This window comes from Pantherophis guttatus, chromosome 14 (genome assembly GCF_059756535.1).
Source record: "Pantherophis guttatus breed Tessera chromosome 14, ASM5975653v1, whole genome shotgun sequence".
Lineage (NCBI taxonomy): Eukaryota > Metazoa > Chordata > Lepidosauria > Squamata > Colubridae > Pantherophis > Pantherophis guttatus.
Genome location: NC_142076.1, coordinates 12945184 through 12963164, shown reverse-complemented (window position 1 = coordinate 12963164; position 17981 = coordinate 12945184). Strand labels below are relative to the sequence as shown.

The following is a 17981-nucleotide window of genomic DNA, read 5'->3' as shown; positions in this document are numbered from 1 at the left end:
AAATTTTATTGAATTAAGAATATATTACAATTCAAACTATACGGTTCGGCAATGTGTAGTCATATTGTATATTTACAAATGCGGTGTCTAATCAATTATCTAATTAATTATACAGTTTATACAAAAATTCTTATATATGAAATTAATTACTGTTTAATTAAGATATAATAATATATCTTAACGGTCACCGTTTTATATGGGGCACAACCAGAATCAACTCCAGGAGCTGCTATTGTCCATGAAAAATTCCTCTAGAAGCGAACATACCATATAGAAACTCTATTGGTTGGCCCTAAAGGAGTAGTATCAAATTTGGAGATCTGGGTTAATCTGAAAAAATGGATTTGTAGTGACCTTTTTGATCCCGCCTTTTAGGATGCTGTAGCATTCTGGAATGGAAAGCAAGTTTCTATCTATGAACTCTCAGCTGCCACTTTACGGAATTCCGGTAGGTTGAACGGCTTTTAATGGAATTTTGGGTGCATATTAGAAAATAATATAGAATGCCAATAATTTGCTTTTTTATAGAAAGGGGCAAGAAAAGAGAAAATAGGCATGTTTCTGTACTAAAATGTATTCAGAATGGACTGTGATTAATATATGTGTGTGGGGGTATGGGTATACATATATACACACACACACATGTATGTATGTATGTATGTATGTTGTGGACAAAACTCAACAGCACTTTTTTGTGTGGCTGTTGATAAACATAGGATCGCCAACATGATCGCCAATATCCAATGGCGGATATGGCACAAGAAGAAGATATATATATATATATCGGTATGTGTGTGAGCGTGTCTATGTGTGTGTAGATATCAATGGTGGGTTTCAAATTTTTTTACTATCGGTTCTGTGGGCGTGGCTTGGTGGGCATGGCAGGGAAAGGATACTGTAAAATCTCCATTCCCTCCCCAATCCAGGGGAAGGTTACTGCAAAATCCCCATTTCTTCCTGATCAGCTGGGACTCGGGAGGCAGAGAATAGATGGGGGTGGGGCCAATCAGAATTTTTACTACTGGTTCTCCAAACTACTCAAAATTTCCGCTACCGGTCCTCCACAACTGGTCAGAACCTGCTGAAACCCACCTCTGGTATACGTGTGTGTGTGTGTGTGTGTGTGTGTGTGTGTGTATCATATATGTGTGTGCATGTACTGTATGTGTGTGGTTATATATTTATTTTCTTTTGAGAATGGGCATCAGAATTTCATTGTTTAATCCATGCCAGTGTGTTCACCGAAAAAAATGACAATAAAGGTTATTGTACCTTAAAGAAAAGATTGCTAATATTTTAGGGGTTTTTTTGTAGACTGCATTCGGGGATAATTTACAGCCTATTGGATGAAACTCTTAGCTGTACAAATAACAAGAGAGATTAAGGCCGTTGTAAGAATGTTCTTTTGACTGGTTCCAGGTTCTTTCCTCTGTGATTCCCCGGTACTGGCTATGCACGAAGAGAACCTTTATACTGTTGAACCAAATCGGGTTCAAGTCCGCACCTGGCAAGTAAGCGAGTTGGCATTACAGGGTGGCGGGTTACAAGCCCTCTGCTTAAGGAAATAGTTTGGGATTGATGGCACGGTATTTGTGGTTCGAGTGAGACTCTTCTGCCCCTATGGTCTGGCCCATTAACAGTATACAGTAGTGGCCAAAATTGTGGAAACCTTTTGGGAAAAGTATTTTCTAAAACCAACCTTTTTCTGGAGTAGTCCCATAAAATTATATATCAATGGAAAGATAATTGAATCAAGAATGTCATGCAATAACTTTTATGAAGGATTTGCTATTAGAATAGCAGCTACAGTATAAAGAAGAAAAGGGAAACACGTAGAAAAAATGAGATATGCAAAAATTATCCCCCATGTCAGTTAATCCTTAGTTGGGTAACCTTTAACAAGAACTCTGGTGGCTCAGCAGACTAAAGCACTGTTATTAACATCCACTTACATCTGCTGCCTGCAATTACTGCAAGTTTAAATCTCACCAGACTCAAGGTTGACTCAGCCTTCCATGCTTTTTAAGGTAGGTAAAATGAGGACCCAGATTATGGGGGCAATAGGCTGACTTTGTATAAATATACAGAAGTATGAAGGCTATTGCTTAATGCATTGTAAGCCGCCCTGAGTCTGCAGCATATGAATTAAATTTAAAAAACAAAACAAAACATGAATTACGGCCTTAAAACCTCTTCCCATGGAGTGAACCAAATCTTTTAGTTCTGCAGCTGTTCTAATGTGAAACCAAGATTGAAGGATTGCTTCTATTAACTGGGTTTTATTGCTGGGTCGCTTCTGACTAACAAGTTTCTTTAGTCGGCTGCATAGATTTTCAATTGGGTTAAGGCAGGGGTCAGCAACCTGCGGCTCTAGAGCCGCGTGTGGCTTTTTCATCCCTCTGCTGCGGCTTCCTGTCACCCAAAATATGCGTCACAACCTCCAATGTGCGACATCCGCCATCATGCGATTTATTGAGCTTTTCAACCCCTGGTAGGCCAACCATGGATAAATTCAAGAAAAGAAAAATTTCAGAAGAAAACAGAACATTCAATTCAACTACATATGCAAGTTTTGTGGCCGCTCAAGAAATAGTCAGGCACGGGAAGGGTTTTGTGGCTCCCGGTATTTTCTTTTCTGTGAGAAACAAGTCCAAATGGCTCTTTGTGTGTTTAAGGTTGCAGACCCCTGGGTTAAGGTCTGGGCTATTGGTCAGGACAGGATGACCAAAGACCCAGGCCTAGTTTGAACCCTGCTGCATTTCTTCTCTCCCAGGGCACCGTGAAGCAGCTGCTTTCCTTCCCTGAATCGGAAGGCAATCCCTGCTTTCTGGACGTCTGCGGGAATTACCTGACAGTGGGGACCGACTTGTCTCACTTTAAGATCTTTGATCTTTCTCGCAGGTACGGAGCTTTGTTACGAACTTTTCCATTTGTTCATTTTTATTTATTTTTTTACAATTTGAATGCCATCTTTGATGATGTTGTGGCCCGCCAGTGGCCAGCACAGCTGGCAGCAGATTCTGACAGTGAGGAGGTTGGGGAGGAATGGGGGCCAATCCTGGAGTCTGGGGAAGGCTCGGACTAGGGCTCTGAGTCGGAGGCAGAGAGGGGGCCAAGGCCATCTGGTAGTTCTTTGCTGCCTCCGGAGCCTCTGGAGTCTGACATCAGTGAGGCAGAAGAGCAGCGTGAGCCTGTTTCCAGTGTGCGCATGTGCAGAGCTGCCAGAAGACAGGAACAATCAAGAAAACAGGGTCGACTTGGGAGTAAGGCTTGGAGATGATTGGCCCCTCCCATAAGACATAAAAGAGAAGCGGACGGGATGTGAGCTTTTGCAGGAAGTAATTAGTTCATCTGGTCGGTAAAAGCTGTGGAAAAGTTTTGTTTGACTCTGTGCTACGTTTGGCCTTGACCTGCGTGTGGCAATTAGTTCTCTGGCAGCATTCCAAGGGAGATAAGGTGGGTGTTTGTAGACACTCCCCTGAAAGACTGGGAAGCCTTTTGGACTGGGAATGACAATAATTCACAGTCATATGAATTAAAAAGGTTTGCCAGGGCGTAAGTTTGTGCTATATACTTTCTAAGGAAGCCTAGGTCAGAACAGATGATCAGTTTTGCAGGGAAAAGAAAACCCAGGACAGTTCATGTGACCTGTTCAGTCTCTCATTTTCCCACAGAGAAGCGAAAGTACATTGCAATAGCAAGGCCTTGGCAGATCTCATGCCTGGCACTCTCGGGATTGCATCCGTGAAGTGCAACACAAGCGGCAACAGAGTCAGCATTCTCCTGAGCAAGGTGAGTCTGAACAACCTCACTGTCAGGCCTGGAATCCATCTTGGGCCTTGGAGATTCAGGCCTGCCACATTTACTACTTTGAGAAATTGGGAGGGGGGATTTTAAGGAGCTAGGAAATATGTAGTCAAAATAACATTCCTTTCTTTGAGAGTCAAGGCCACTCTTCTCTGCACCTGGAGGAATGTGACTGGGAGGCATCTCCAGTTGGGACGATGCATTGATTGGACAACATGATGGACATGTGGGTGCTGGGGCAGGGGCTTGGACTTTCTTTTAGGTGGAGAAAACCCGGAAGCTTACAGATTCGGGTTTTCCCAGATGTGCCAATATGACTTCTCTAATAAAATGGAACTTTGAGGAAACTCGTGCCTCAGAGTTTTCTTTCATTGGGGGTGTTACTTGGAACCATGAGCCCCACCTTTCACCTGAAGACCCAAAGGGAACTTGTTTAATACCACTCGATAATGCCTTGGTAAGACCACACTTGGCATAGTGCATCCGTTTTTGGTCACCACGATATACAGGTAGATTCACTTAGCAACCATGCTACTCACTTACCAAACGCAATGATTCATTTAACAACTGTGGCAAGAAAAGTTGTAGAATGCGGCAAACTCACTTAACAAATGTTTCACTTAGCAATATTAATTTTAGACTCCGTTGTGTTCGTAACTGGAGGACTACCTGTAAAAAAGATGTTGAGACTCTAGAAAGAGTGCAGAGAAGAGCAACAAAGCCCTACTAAGCAGGTATATACAAAAGTATGAAGGCTATTGCTTAATGCATTGTAAGCCGCCCTGAGTCTCCGGAAAAGGGTGGCATATAAATCGAACCAATAAATAAACAAAGATGATCAGGGGACTGGAGGCTGAAACATATGAAGAACGGTTGCTGGAATTGGGTTTGTCTAGTTTAGTGAAAAGAAGGACCAGGGGTGACATGGTAGCAATGTTTCAATATCTCAGGGGTTGCCACAAAGAAGAGGGAGTCAAGCTATTCTCCAAAGCACCTGAAGACAGAGCAAGAAGCAATGGGTGGAAACTAACCAAGGAGAGAAGCAACCTACAGTAGAACTAAGGAGAAATTTTTCTGAGGATGAGAACAATTAACCAGTGGAACAATGTGCCTCCTGAAGTTGTGAATGCTCCAACACTGGGAGGTTTTTAAGAAGAGATTGGACAAGCACTTGTCTGAAATGGTACAGAGTTTCCTACCTGAGCTAAATTGAACTAGAAAACCTCCAAGGTCCCTTCCGATTCTGATAGTCTGTTATTCTGGAAGATAAAAACCACAAGGCCAAGTTAGGTTTAAGTCAGTCTTTCCCAACCTCAGCCATTAGAAGATGGGTAGACTTGAATTATCGGAATTCCCCAGCCGGCCAGGGAATTCTGGGAATTCAAGTCCACTCATCTTGAAGCAGCCAAGATTGAAAAACACTGGTTTAAGTGAAGAGTTGGTATTACATAGCCGAGTCCTGTGCTCGCATTATTCACCCCCACCCCCACCCCAATTCTTTATCTGCATTCAAGCAACTAGCAAGCCAGATACAGCCCAATGTATAGTTCAAGCAGATTTGACTTTTCCCATTAAAAAAAAAAATCTGGACAGATTTTTTAAAGATTTGGGGGAACCTAATTCGAGACTTTTGAAGGGGAGGCTCTTCCTTTAAGGCAGAGGACTTCAAACTTGGTAGCTTTAAGACTTGTGGACTTCAACTCCCAGAACTCTCCAGCCAGCATAGTATAGCTGGCTGGAGAATTCTGGGAGTTGAAGTCCACAAGTCTCAAAGCTGCCAAGTTTGAAGACCTCTGCTTTAAGGTATTTGTGAGTTGCTGGAATTCAAGAAATGACCGGCTCCACGTTAATAATATTGTGGAAAGTATCTGGGAATATTATTGATTTTCTCTGTTTACTACTTTCTGGTTTTCCTGGTTATCATTCCTACAGTGAGTCAATCATCTCTCTTTTTTTTTTAAATTGTTATAGGCTGATGGCAGTTTCGATCCTAGGATTTGTTTCTACGACATTGAAATGGACACGGTCACCCTGTTTGACTTTGAGTCAGGACGACAGAGAGATGCTAAGGAAATGCTCTCCTTGGGACAGGAGACTGAAGGGTGAGGTTTTACCTTTTTGAGTTAGATATTGTGGAATATAGATGAGTTTTTTTAAAAAAACAACATGTCCAGCGATGGGCTGCTAGGGGTTCGGGAAAACCTCTAGCTAAAATTCTGTGCAGTTTGGAGAACCCCCAAATCCCATTCCTGGCTGGCCCTGCCCCGCCCATCCTACTCCTCCCCTCCCAGGAGTCCTCACATGACCCGTTTTGGATGCAGGTAAATGTAGGGTGTGCGCGGAGGCTTGGGGAGGGTGAAAAACAGGCCTACCAGAAATTCGGGAAGGGCCTCCAGAGGGCCTTCAGAGCAGTGGTGAATTCTAAACCGGTTTACTACCGGTTCGCTGGCTGCGTATGCGCGCTGCGCGCCAAACGCACACTGCATATGTGCAGTGCACACCACACACCAAATGCAAGGTGCGTGCGCAGTGCACGCCAAAAGGAGGCATGGGGTAAGTAGAACAGTGCGTGCGGGGGAGGGTGATCAGCTGTGGCGTGCAACCTTGTGGCTCAAGGTTGACTCAGCCTTCCATCCTTTCTAAGGTAGGTAAAATGAGGACCCGGATTATGGGGGCAATTTTTTTTTTTTTTTTATTTGATTTCTATGCTGCCCTTCTCCGGAGACTCAGGGCGGCTTACAATGCATTAAGCAATAGCAATAAGCTGACTTTGTATAAATATACAAAAGTATGAAGGCTATTGCTTAACGCATTGTAAACCGCCCTGAGTCTCCAGAGAAGGACGGCATATAAATCAAATTACTTTTTTAAAAAATTGTTTTCTTTACTTTTAAAAGCATTTTTTTTTCAACCTATTCGGGGACATGTGGGATGGGATTCAGGAGGCCAAAAACAGGGTCATATTCGATCTATAAGACACACAGACATTTCTACCCACTTTTTTTTTTTTTGTGGGGTGGAGAAGTGCTTCTCATAGTCCGAAAAATACAGTATGTAGTTTCTTAATGGAAAACAAAAGATCCAGCAGGGGTCACTGTGAAATTAAAAGGTTTATCTTCACGCTCAAAGAAAGCATGAACATCTTGCAATGGTTTTTTATGGAATATGTGCCTCGTTAGTAGAATATTTTCCTGCTGTCTTGTGGGTGCATGCCAGACATAAACCCACAGGAACCTTTATGTCACATGGGTTATTTTGTTATTATTCCTTTATGATCTCAGAAGGGGTCTTCTTTTATTGGCCTGTTCTTTGGCGGTGGTGGGGAGAGGAAAGTCTCTCTTTTTTTTCTCTTCTAGTGGAAGATGAATTTTGGGAATGGTTCTCTTGTTTACTTCGACGTCTTTGGCTTTGAAACATTTGCACCATTGTTCTGATCTTTGCAAGCCACCCTTTGAGTGCACACAATGGGACAAGGCAGCAGGCGGCCAGCTGGTTGTTGCAGGACCATGGAAAGCTCCACCTTTCTGGTTGAACAGGGACAGAGCCCTTTTATGCCTCCAGGGCCAAATGTCTTCTCTCAGACTCCTCCCCTTCCTTAAAGGGACAGGGCTCTTTTTGAAGCCTAGCCCGAGGCATGTTGATCGGTTATATTTATTTATTTACTAGTAGTAGCTGGATACCCATGCTTCGCTACGAAACTATGTGATCGGGCTTGATAACTTGGCAGTTAAAGCTTGAAACTTAATGAGTAGTTACGATTGGGCTTGATACATTGACACTTAAAGCTTGAAAATTTATGTAGGATGTGTAACTCCTTAGCATCAGAGTGTGTTAATATAAGGCAACTGGCAGTTGGAACAGAGTCCTTTTCAGGTGGGGAGGGGGAGTAGAATGTCTAACTCCTTAGCATCAGAGCGTGTTAATATAAGGCAACTGGCAGTTGGAACAGAGTCCTTTTCAGGTGGAGAGGGGGAGTAGAACGTCTAATTCCTTAGCATCAGAGCGTGTTAATAATAATATAAGAAATACTAATGATCTAATGGGTCATTTCGAAAAATCTTTTCTTAGCGAGCACCTAGAGGCCAAGAGGAACATATGTGCCAAATTTCAAGTTTGCAGTCTTTACGGTTCTGGAGATTTCATGATGATGCATGAGTGGTATTTCGCTTTTATATATAGATAGATCTCCCTGCGTTATTTTAATAAACGACTCAAGGCAGCTAACATACCCAGTGCTTCTCCCGCCAATAAATGAGAGAATGTTTGTAGCTCAGGGTTGAAATGCTCTCTTGAGTTCGATTGTTTTCCTGCAGACGTTTCTATCACCCAAACTAGGTAACTGAGGACATGATTTTAGGAAATGATTATTACCTACCTTGTTGGGTTGGCAATATATAAACCATCGATGTAGCTTTAAGACTGCTGTATTGCATCATACTGTGTCCTGATTGGTTAGCTCTGTAGCCAATGTCCTTAAGAGGGAGCTAGAAACATGGTTCGTTTCTCTTTGCTGTTCTTGCTCTCTGATATCTCTGTATGCTACTGTTTGCAAATCCAGAAGAACTGTTTATTGGGAATGACTACGACGACTGGTAAGAAGACTTTGTTATTGGATTATCCCTGGACTGTCGTTTTGCTATCTCCTGCTTTATATGTGTATGACCTGGACTGTTTATTGGACTGTGCCTTACTATTTCCTGAAAGTAAACACAGCTCAGTGTATCTGTGTGTTGGCTGTGTTTATTCGTAACTACTCTCAATCGCTTTCATGTGCACACCCTTGCTACTCAAGGGTTACTTTGCGAATTCCTTAACACATGACCTCGTTTGGGTAATGAAACATCTGCAAGGAAACAACCAAATTCAGAGAGCACTTCACTTCTCCTCCTCTGCCTTTCCCCACCCACGACAATCTGCAAGGTGAGTTGAGTGACTGGTCCCAAAGTCAGCCAGCTGACTTTCACGCCCGGGATGGGATTAGAATGAATCACTGCAGTTGTTAAGTTAATAACAAGGTTTGTCAAGGAAACCTGGCTTCTCCATTGACTTCGCTTGTCAGAAGGTTGCAAAAAGGGATCCCATGACTCTGGGACATTGCAACGGCCATAAAGATTAACAGAATAACAGAAGGACCCTTTTTTGTGGTCAATCCATAATGACCCTTCAAGTTTTGCATTGGAACCAAGATTTTATAAAGCCAACACATTGGCATAAAAATATGTAATGAATAGAATAACAGAGTTGGAAGGGACCTTGGAGGTCTTCTAGTCCAACCCCCTGCTCAGGCAGGAAACCCTATACCAAAATGGTATAGGGTTTGCTGTCTGAACAGGTGGCTGGACTAGAAGACCTCCAAGAGCCTTGATAGTACAGTGGTTTAATGCACCCTGTTATTAACACAGCTGCCTGCAATTTCTGCTGGTTCGAATCTCTCCAAGGCTCAAGGTTGACTCAGCCTTCCATCCTTTCTAAGGTAGGTGAAATGAGGATCCAGTTTGTGGGGGCAATAAGCTGACTTTGTATAAAATATACAAAAGGATGAAGGCTATTGCTTAACGCCTTGTAAGCCGCCCTGAGTCTCCGGAGAAGGGCGGCATATAAATCAATTTTTTTTTTTAAAAAAAAAAGGTCCCTTCCAACTCTGTTATTCTGTTCATTTTTATGACAGTTGCAGTGTCCTAGAGTCAATTGCCAAGCATCTGAGTTTTGATCACATGACCATGGAGATGCTACAGCAGTCATAAGTATAAAAAACGGTCATAAGTCACTTTTTCCAGTGCCATTGTAATTTTGAACAGTCACTAAATGTACTGTTGTAAGTCAAGGACTACCTTAAATATGACCCAGCCGTGTGCAGCAGCTGCCAAAAGAGCCAACACAGTTCTAGGCTGCATAAACAGAGGGATAGTATCAAGATCACGTGAAGTCTTAATACCACTTTATAAGGCCTTGGTAAGGCCACACTTGGAATCCTGCATCCAGCTTTGGTCGCCACGATGTACAAAAAGATGTGGAGACTCTAGAAAGAGTGCAGAGAAGAGCAACAAAGATGATTAGGGGACTGGAGGCTAAAACATATGAAGAACGGTTGCAGGAACCGGGTATGTTTAGTTTAATGAAAAGAAGGACCAGGGGAGACATGATAGCAGTCTTCCAATATCTCAGGGGCTGCCACAAAGAATAGGGAGTCAAGCTATCCTCCAAAGCACCTGAGGGCAGGACAAGAAGCAATGGGTGGAAACTAATCAAGGAGAGAAGCAACTTAGAACTAAGGAGAAATTTCCTGACAGTGAGAACAATTAATCAGTTGAACAACTTGCCTGCAAAAGTTGTGAATGCTCCAATACTGGAAGTTTTTAAGAAAAGGTTGGATATGCTATACAAATGGAAAGGAAGTTTTAGGAAATTAAAGTCTTCAATTCTTCCAGAAATCTCTTTGATAAGGTACTGGCGCCGATTCATCCAATCTCCCAAGTGCAAAGTCCACAAATGGTTGCCAAGTGTTCCAAAAAACATTCTCTTTGTATATACCACTTCTAATTTTAATATCACAAGTCAATTTATCATTTAATGCAAATTTCCATGTTTCATTATACCATTCTTCTAATTTTAAGTCAACATTTAATTTCCAATATCTAGCAATTATAATTCTCCCCATTATAACCAAAATCCTCACCAATTCTCTTTCTCCAGTTGTTAATGTTGTTTCATTCAATATTAATAATAATATGGTTTCCAATTTCAATTTGACCCTCTTCTTAATCATTTCAAATATTTCATTTTCTATCCTAGACCAAAAAAGTTCAACCCCATTACATTTACACCACATATGAATATATGTCCCAAGTTCCACTTTACATCTCCAACACATTTTATCCACTTTATTATCCATTTGAAAAAGTCTTATTGGGGTCAGATACCACTTCCATATAACTTTATAATTATGTTCTTCTAACTCTGTTATTATATTATATCTTGTCCACCTGCATTTGTATATTTAGATTTATTTACATATGTTCTGCTAAAGATTACTAGTTAGATTCACCCATCTTGATTGTGTTGTCTGCCTAGGAAAACCACCTCTGTATATCCAGTACTGCGTAACCGAATCCCTACAAGTCACTTCTGGGATCAGAACGAGCCAAGGCTGTTCGTATGTGAAGCAGTTCTGGACCCTAATCAACAGTCATTGGATAAGAAGCAAGAAGCATCAGAAAATTTGGTATGTTCGACTTTGATCTTTGAGATTTTGATTGTTTTTTTTTTATTGCAAAAGTTTTACAATTACATTTTCACCCCTTTTTCCCCCCACCACCACCCACCCCAAACTTCCAAACCTCCCTAACCCTCCCTAACCCTCCCCTCCCCCCAGACTTCCACATATATTCATATCCGATACAAAACCCCCCTTAGTATAAAACTTGTATAAAACTTGAACCCCTCCCTCCCCCTTATAATTTCTCTTTTTATCTTCATTACATTAAAATATTTCTAATACATTATTTTCAAATAAAAGCTATTTGATACTTCCTAGTTTGATATTTGTTCTGAACATATTCTATCCACTTTTTCCATTCCCATTCATAAGTCTCTTGTGAACAATCTTTTAAGTATGCTGAAATCTTCGCCATCTCTGCAAAACTGGCCATCTTCAAAGTCCATTCCTCAATAGTGGGCAAGGCTTCATTCTTCCAGTATTTACCTATCAACAATCTTGCTGCTGTTATCATATACAATATCAATTTTGTTTCACCCAATGTAAAACCCTTAACTATACCCAATAAAAACAATTGTGGAGAGAATTGAATTTTTTTCTTCAAAACATTCTGCATGACCCACCAAATTTTTATCCAAAAAGCCTTAACTTTCCTACAGGTCCACCAAACATGATAATATGTAGCAACCAAACATTCACATCTCCAACATTTTGGCTGAACATTAGGGTACATACATGATAACTTTTTGGGGTCTAAGTGTCATCTATAAAACATTTTATAGAAATTTTCCCTCAAATTCTGCGACTGTGTAAATTTAACGTTCTGAACCCAAATTTTTTCCCATGTTTCCAACATCACTGGTTCTTCAAAATTTTGAGCCCACTAAGAGATTTTGATTGTTGAGTTGGTATTTGGACGCTATATTTGGCTGGTCTTCGGTGAGAGTCTTCAATCCGTTATTGTAGAATGAGTGATATTCAGGATTGTTCAGGTCATTCTTCATTGGGAAAAGAAAAAGCTAACGTCCACAAAATCCTGTAGCAGCAATCATTTAAAATTACATTGTGGGGAGTATAATATAACATAGGAACTTTTTATCGGTCACATATTATACATTGGCCTGAATTCCTTCTGTTATTCTTGAACGTATTTTCAGGCTCTGCCAAAGGAATAATTCCTCATTTAGGTGACATCATCTGCCTGTGAATAATGCTTCCGTTGTAACTTTGAATGGTCGCTAAACGAATGGTTGTAAATCGAGGACTGTCTGTGGATGGAATTCAGATTTAATTTTTCCAAGAGTTTCTCCGTTGAATTTGCAAAGCATGCGATTCCTAAATGGCAGTTTTGCATTGCAGAACGTTGCACATTATGGTCTCCCAAAGGAGAGGAAGCTCTTAGCTCAGCCATCTGTAGCAGGGGTGCCTTCAGTTTCTTAACTGACAACCTCTGCCAACTGAAAAGGGAAAATAAAAACAAACCTACCGAAGAATATTGCGCCACGAAGCCCAAATCATACTCCATTTCCCCTTCCAGGTGGACGTGCTGGTAGTATCTTTCTTCAGCACCGAAGAGCATGGTCTTCTGCTCCAAGACAGTTTTCAACTGCCATCAACTTACCAGTCTCTTCTGGGCATGGAGGTGCCACACTATTACTTTGCCAAAAAGGTGAGTTGCTCTTCCTAGGAGAAATTCCTCCTAGGGCAGTGTTGGCGAACCTATAGCATGTGTGCCAGAGGTGGCACTCAGAGCCCTCTCTTATGGGCATGTGCGCTGTCGCCCCAGCCCAGCTCAATCGTGTTTCTCCCGCAGGGGGGAGAGAGAGAGGGAGGGAGGGAGGGAAAGAGAGAGAGAGGGAGGGGAAGAGGGAGGGGAAGAGAGAGGGAAAGAGAGAGAGAGAGGCAAAGAGAAAGAGGGAGAAGAGAGAGAGGGAGGGAGGGGAAGAGAGTGGGGAGGGAAAGAGAAAGAGAGGGAGGGAGGGAAAGAGAAAGGGGGAAGAGAGGGAGGGAGGCAAGGAAAGAAAGGGAGGGAGGGAAAGAGAGGGAGGGAAAGAGAGAAAGGGGGGAGAGAGAGGGAGGGAGGGAAAGAGAGAAAGTGAGAGGAGAGAGGGAGGGAGGGAAAGAGAAAGGGGGAAGAGAGAGAGGGAGGGAAAGAGAGAGAGAAAGGGGGGAGAGAGAGAGGGAGGGAGGGAAAGAGAGAAAGGGGGGAGAGAGGGAGGGAGGGAAAGAGAGAGAAAGTGAGAGGAGAGAGGGAGGGAGGGAAAGAGAAAGGGGGAAGAGAGAGAGGGAGGGAAAGAGAGAGAGAGGGAGGGGAAGAGAGAGGGAGAGAGAGAGGGAGAGAGGGAAAGAGAAAGGGAGAAGAGAGGGAGGGAGGGGAAGAGAGAAAGAGAGAGGGAGGGAGGGAAAGAGAAAGAGGGGGAAGAGAGGGAGGGAGGCAAGGAAAGAAAGGGAGGGAGGGAAAGAGGGAGGGAGGGGAAGAGGGAGGGGAAGAGAGAGGGAAAGAGAGGGAGAGAGGGAGAGAGAGAGGGAGAGAGGGAAAGAGAAAGAGGGAGAAGAGAGAGAGGGAGGGGAAGAGAGAAAGAGAGGGAGGGAGGGAAAGAGAGAAAGAGGGGGAAGAGAGGGAGGGAGGCAAGGAAAGAAAGGGAGGGAGGGAAAGAGAGAGAGGGAGGGCTTTAAACAACAACCAACCCCCCCCAAAAAACAGTGTAATTCTGTTTTACCCCATTGTAAAAACAGAGTTTAGTTTGTGAATTTCACTCATGTGTCCTGTTGCTGTTTCTTTTCTTTTTTTTTTTTCCCAATATACATTTTTAACGTATATTTTTTTGCTGTTCCTCTCATTCTGTTCCTTTCTCTCTCTCTCTCTTTTTTTTTCCTTGCTAACCCATAGTTGTTGTTTTGGAGAAACTCTGTCTATAAACCTTATGTAAGTCATTTGTCATGCTATTTTTCTCTTTATTCATTAGTTTTGTTACCTTAGGTTCCCCCCCACTTTCCTTGTCTACGTTTATCCTTTGCGGTTTTCTAAAAAAAATAAAAAAAATAAAACTTGTGTCATTGTCCGGGAAAAATGTTCTCCCCGATCTTCATTTCGTTTTTAGTGAAAGCGTAGGGACGATGCCCGGTTTTAGGGAAACGCTTTATGAGTTGAAGACACTGTTCTAAGTCATCCACGGTATTATTTTATTACGTGATAAGGATGAGCTAATGGTACTCAGAAGTGCGGTAAGATAACGTGTGGGGGCTATGGCTTAACCAGTTTATAATCATCATTAAGACTAAAGGAAGCAAATTAGGTATCAACAGCATCGTTGCATTCTTGTGACATCATGCTGGTGTGTGTGTATGTGTGTGTGTGTGATTCTTAGCATCCGTGTGGACTCCTGGCGACTACCTAGACATATTTATTTATTTATTTATTTTATTTGTTTAAATTTCTATACCGCCCTTCTCCAATATAGGACTCAGGGCGGTGAACAGCCAAAGTAAAAACAAGACATACAAAATCTAAAAACTGTTTAAAATAATTAAATATTTTGGCCATAATTAAAACAATTCCAATTTAAAATCAGTTTAAAATTTAATTCAAGCCAGCCCAGCTAGTTGAAATAAATGGGTTTTCAGGGCCCGACGAAAAATCCGGAGGTCTGTTATTGTACATATCTCTGGGGGGAGGTTGTTCCAGAGGGTGGGCACCGCCACAGAGAAGGCTCTCCCCCTGGGGGTCGCCAGCCGACATTGTCTGGCGGACGGCACCCTGAGGAGGCCCACTCTGTGTGAGCGTACTGGCCGGTGGGAGGCTATTGGTGGCAGAAGGCAGTCTCGTAAATACCCCGGCCCTGAGCCATGGAGCGCTTTAAAGGTGGTTACCAACACCTTGAAGCGCACCCGGAAGACCACCAGGATCCAGTGCAGCTCGCGCAGGAGAGGTGTCACATGGGAGCGCCTCATCGCCCCCATAATCCCCCGCGCGGCCACGTTCTGGACCAGCTGGAGCCTCTGGGTGCACCCCAGCGGGAGCCCCATGTAGAGAGCGTTGCAGTTTTCATGGCAAGATTTCAGAAGTGGTTTGTCATTTGCCTGCTTCCTAGGGCTGAGAGCGAAGGGCTGGCTCAAGATCAGCCAGCTGGCTTTGTGCCTAAGGCAGGACTAGAACTCACAAGCTCCCAGTTTGTAGCCAGGTGCCTTTACTAAGAACCAAATTGGGTCTCGCTGATACTGGCTGTGATACTTCCATGTGAACATCTCAGATCCTTCCTTCCAACATTCTCTCTCTCTGTCTCTCTCTCTCCCTCCCTCCACCCCCCTCTCTCTGTCTCTCCCCCATCTCTCTCTCCCTCTGTCTCTCTCCCTCCCCCTCCCTCTGTCTCTCCCTCCCACCATCCCCTCTCTCTCTGTCTCTCTCCCTCTCTCCCTCCCTCCCTCTCCCTCTCTGTGTCTCTCTGTCTCTCCCCCTCTGTTTCTCCCTCTCTCTGTGTCTCTCCCTCTCACTCTCTGTCTCTCCCTCTGTGTTTCTCTCTCCCTCCCTCTCCCTCTCTCCCCCTCTCTCCCTCTCCCACTCTCTGTCTCTCCCACCCTCCCTCTCTCTGTCTCTCCCTCTCTCTCTGTCTCCCTCTCTCCCTCTGTCTCCCTGTCTCTTTCCCACTGTCTCTCCCTCTCTGTCTCTCCCTGTCTCTCTCCCTCTCTCTCCCTCCCTCCCTCCCTCTCTGTCTCTCCCTCTCACCATCCCCTCTCTCTCTGTCTCTCTCCCTCTCTCCCTCCCTCTCCCTCTCTGTGTCTCTCTGTCTCTCCCCCTCTGTTTCTCCCTCTCTCTGTCTCTCTCTTCCTCTCCCTCTCTGTTTCTCTCTCCCTCCCTCTCCCTCTCCCTCCCTCCCTCTCCCTCTCTCCCCCTCTCTCCCTCTCCCACTCTCTGTCTCTCCCTGTCTCCCTCTCTGTCTCTCTCTCTCCCTCTGTCTCCCTCTGTCTCTTTCCCACTGTCTCTCCCTCTCTCTGTCTCTCTCTCCCTCCCTCTCTCTCTCTCCCTCCCTCTGTCTCTCTCTCTCACACACACACATACACACACACCACAAATATTTTGCTTGCCGTGTGTAATTAGTACTTCCTTTTCAGCCGGAAGCTGAGAAAAAGGATGAGGTAGAACCTGGCGGGGTCCCGCTGCATCAGATGGTGGCTAGAAGACCAATGAGAGATTTCATTGGGCTGGAAGAATGTGACAAGATGACCTGCGAAGCGATGCTCAACTTCAGCTTCTACCTGACCATTGGAGACATGGATGAGGCCTTCAAGTCTATCAAACTCATCAAAAGGTAGGGTGGTTTTGGGTTTTCCCTTATTTCTCTTTTTGTCTGGTGTGACGATCCCTTGATCGCTGGAGAGAAGAGATCCATTGATCTCAGATTGGTGGTGTTCATTGATCTTCGAATGGTGGCGTCACTGGCGTTGCTATGAAAGCTGCATTTATTTTGCCTTCTATGTCCTTGTTTCTGTGGCTTTTCGTGTTTTGCTTATTCTGAAACCCGAAATTTATCTCATAGTTTTAGTTCCATTAGGTAAATTAGACGAGGCAATCAACTCCCCAGGAAATCTATCTACAGTATACTGAGAGATGATATAATAATAGAATTTGACAAGTCCGTTTGTGCTTTCCCTCCCTTCTTTTCTATATACCAGTGAATCAAAGAGATGTTTGCCTGAGCTGCTTCGGAATATGTTTTGCAGATCTTAAAAGAATGTTTTGGTCTTTGCCTAGATCAGGGGTCAGCAACCTATGGCTCTGGAGCCGCATGTGGCTCTTTGGGCCCTCTGCTGTGGCTCCTTGTCAGGTGATCCCACCACTGGCTGGCCCCGCCCCTCGCCCTCCCCTCCCAGTCACTCCTCGCCTGTCTTGAGAAGATAAGGGCAATGGTGGGGGATGGAGAAGCGGCCAGGGCAGAGACAGAGAGATACAGAGAGAGAGGGGAGAGAGAGAGAGAGACATAGAGAGATACAGAGAGGGAGGGAGAGGGAGGGAGAGAGAGAGGGAGGGGAGAGATGTCAAAAGGATTGTGTGGTTCCTTGTGTTTTTTAACAACTGGTTCCTTGGCTGGGTAGGCGTGGCTAGTGGGATCATGTGACCCGTGGAAGTGAGTGACATCGAGTTGGCCCCGCCCACCCAGGTTTTGTGGCTCCCGGTGTTTTCTTTTCTGTGGGAAACGGGTCCAAATGGCTCTTTTGAGTGTTTAAGGTTGCAGACCCCGTGGCCTAGATCATGGGACTTGTACATTTCTGTTATTCTCCACCCATCACAAAGTTATCCTAGGATTGCAAATAGACCTGATTCAGGAGATTTGACTCATAAAATTGTTCGGATACTTATTATATGAACAGCTACGTTGTCCAATAATATTCAGCCAAAGGTATCAGAATTTTTAAAATTACAAGCTGGGACAGAAAGAGTTGGAAGGGACCTTGAAAGTCTTCTAGTCCAACTCCCTGCTCAAACAGGAAATCCTATACCCATGACGGCACGCGTGCCAGAGGTGGCAGAGGTGGCACGCAGCACCCTCTCTGTGGGCACACAAGCTGTCGCCCCACTTCAGCTCTGCCACGCATGTGCACACGCCTCCCACCAGCCAGCTGGTCTTCAGGTCTCTGCCGATGTGGGGGGGCCGTGCACACATGCGCGGGGGGGGCATGTGTGTGTGGGTGCTCATGCATGCACTGGGGGTGCATGCAGAGGGCCATGCATGCAGAGGGTGGGGCACATGCGCGGGGCCATTGCCCTATACCATTCTCAACAAATGGCTGTCCAGTCTCTTTTGAAAAACCTCCAGTGATAGAGCACCCACAAATTCTGGAGGCCATTCCACTGATTAATTATTCTCCCCATCAGAAAATTCCTCCTTAGTTCTAGGTTGCTTCTCTCCTTGATTAGTTTCCATCCATTGCTTCTTCTCCTGCCCTCAGGTGCTTTGGAGAA

At 44.2% G+C, this 17981-nt stretch overlaps 1 protein-coding gene across 1 annotated transcript in view; it reads left to right on the top strand.

Moving 5' to 3' along the window:
- Positions 1 to 17981, top strand: part of IFT140 (intraflagellar transport 140) — a 99796-nt gene that overhangs the window by 19128 nt on the left and 62687 nt on the right. Inside the window, exons 11-18 of the mRNA XM_087878387.1 lie at positions 376 to 448; positions 1420 to 1511; positions 2774 to 2901; positions 3675 to 3792; positions 5779 to 5909; positions 10879 to 11029; positions 12561 to 12692; positions 16133 to 16329. Of these exons, the coding sequence (XP_087734513.1) occupies positions 376 to 448; positions 1420 to 1511; positions 2774 to 2901; positions 3675 to 3792; positions 5779 to 5909; positions 10879 to 11029; positions 12561 to 12692; positions 16133 to 16329 (1022 nt within the window). The remainder of the gene's footprint in view (positions 1 to 375; positions 449 to 1419; positions 1512 to 2773; positions 2902 to 3674; positions 3793 to 5778; positions 5910 to 10878; positions 11030 to 12560; positions 12693 to 16132; positions 16330 to 17981) is intronic.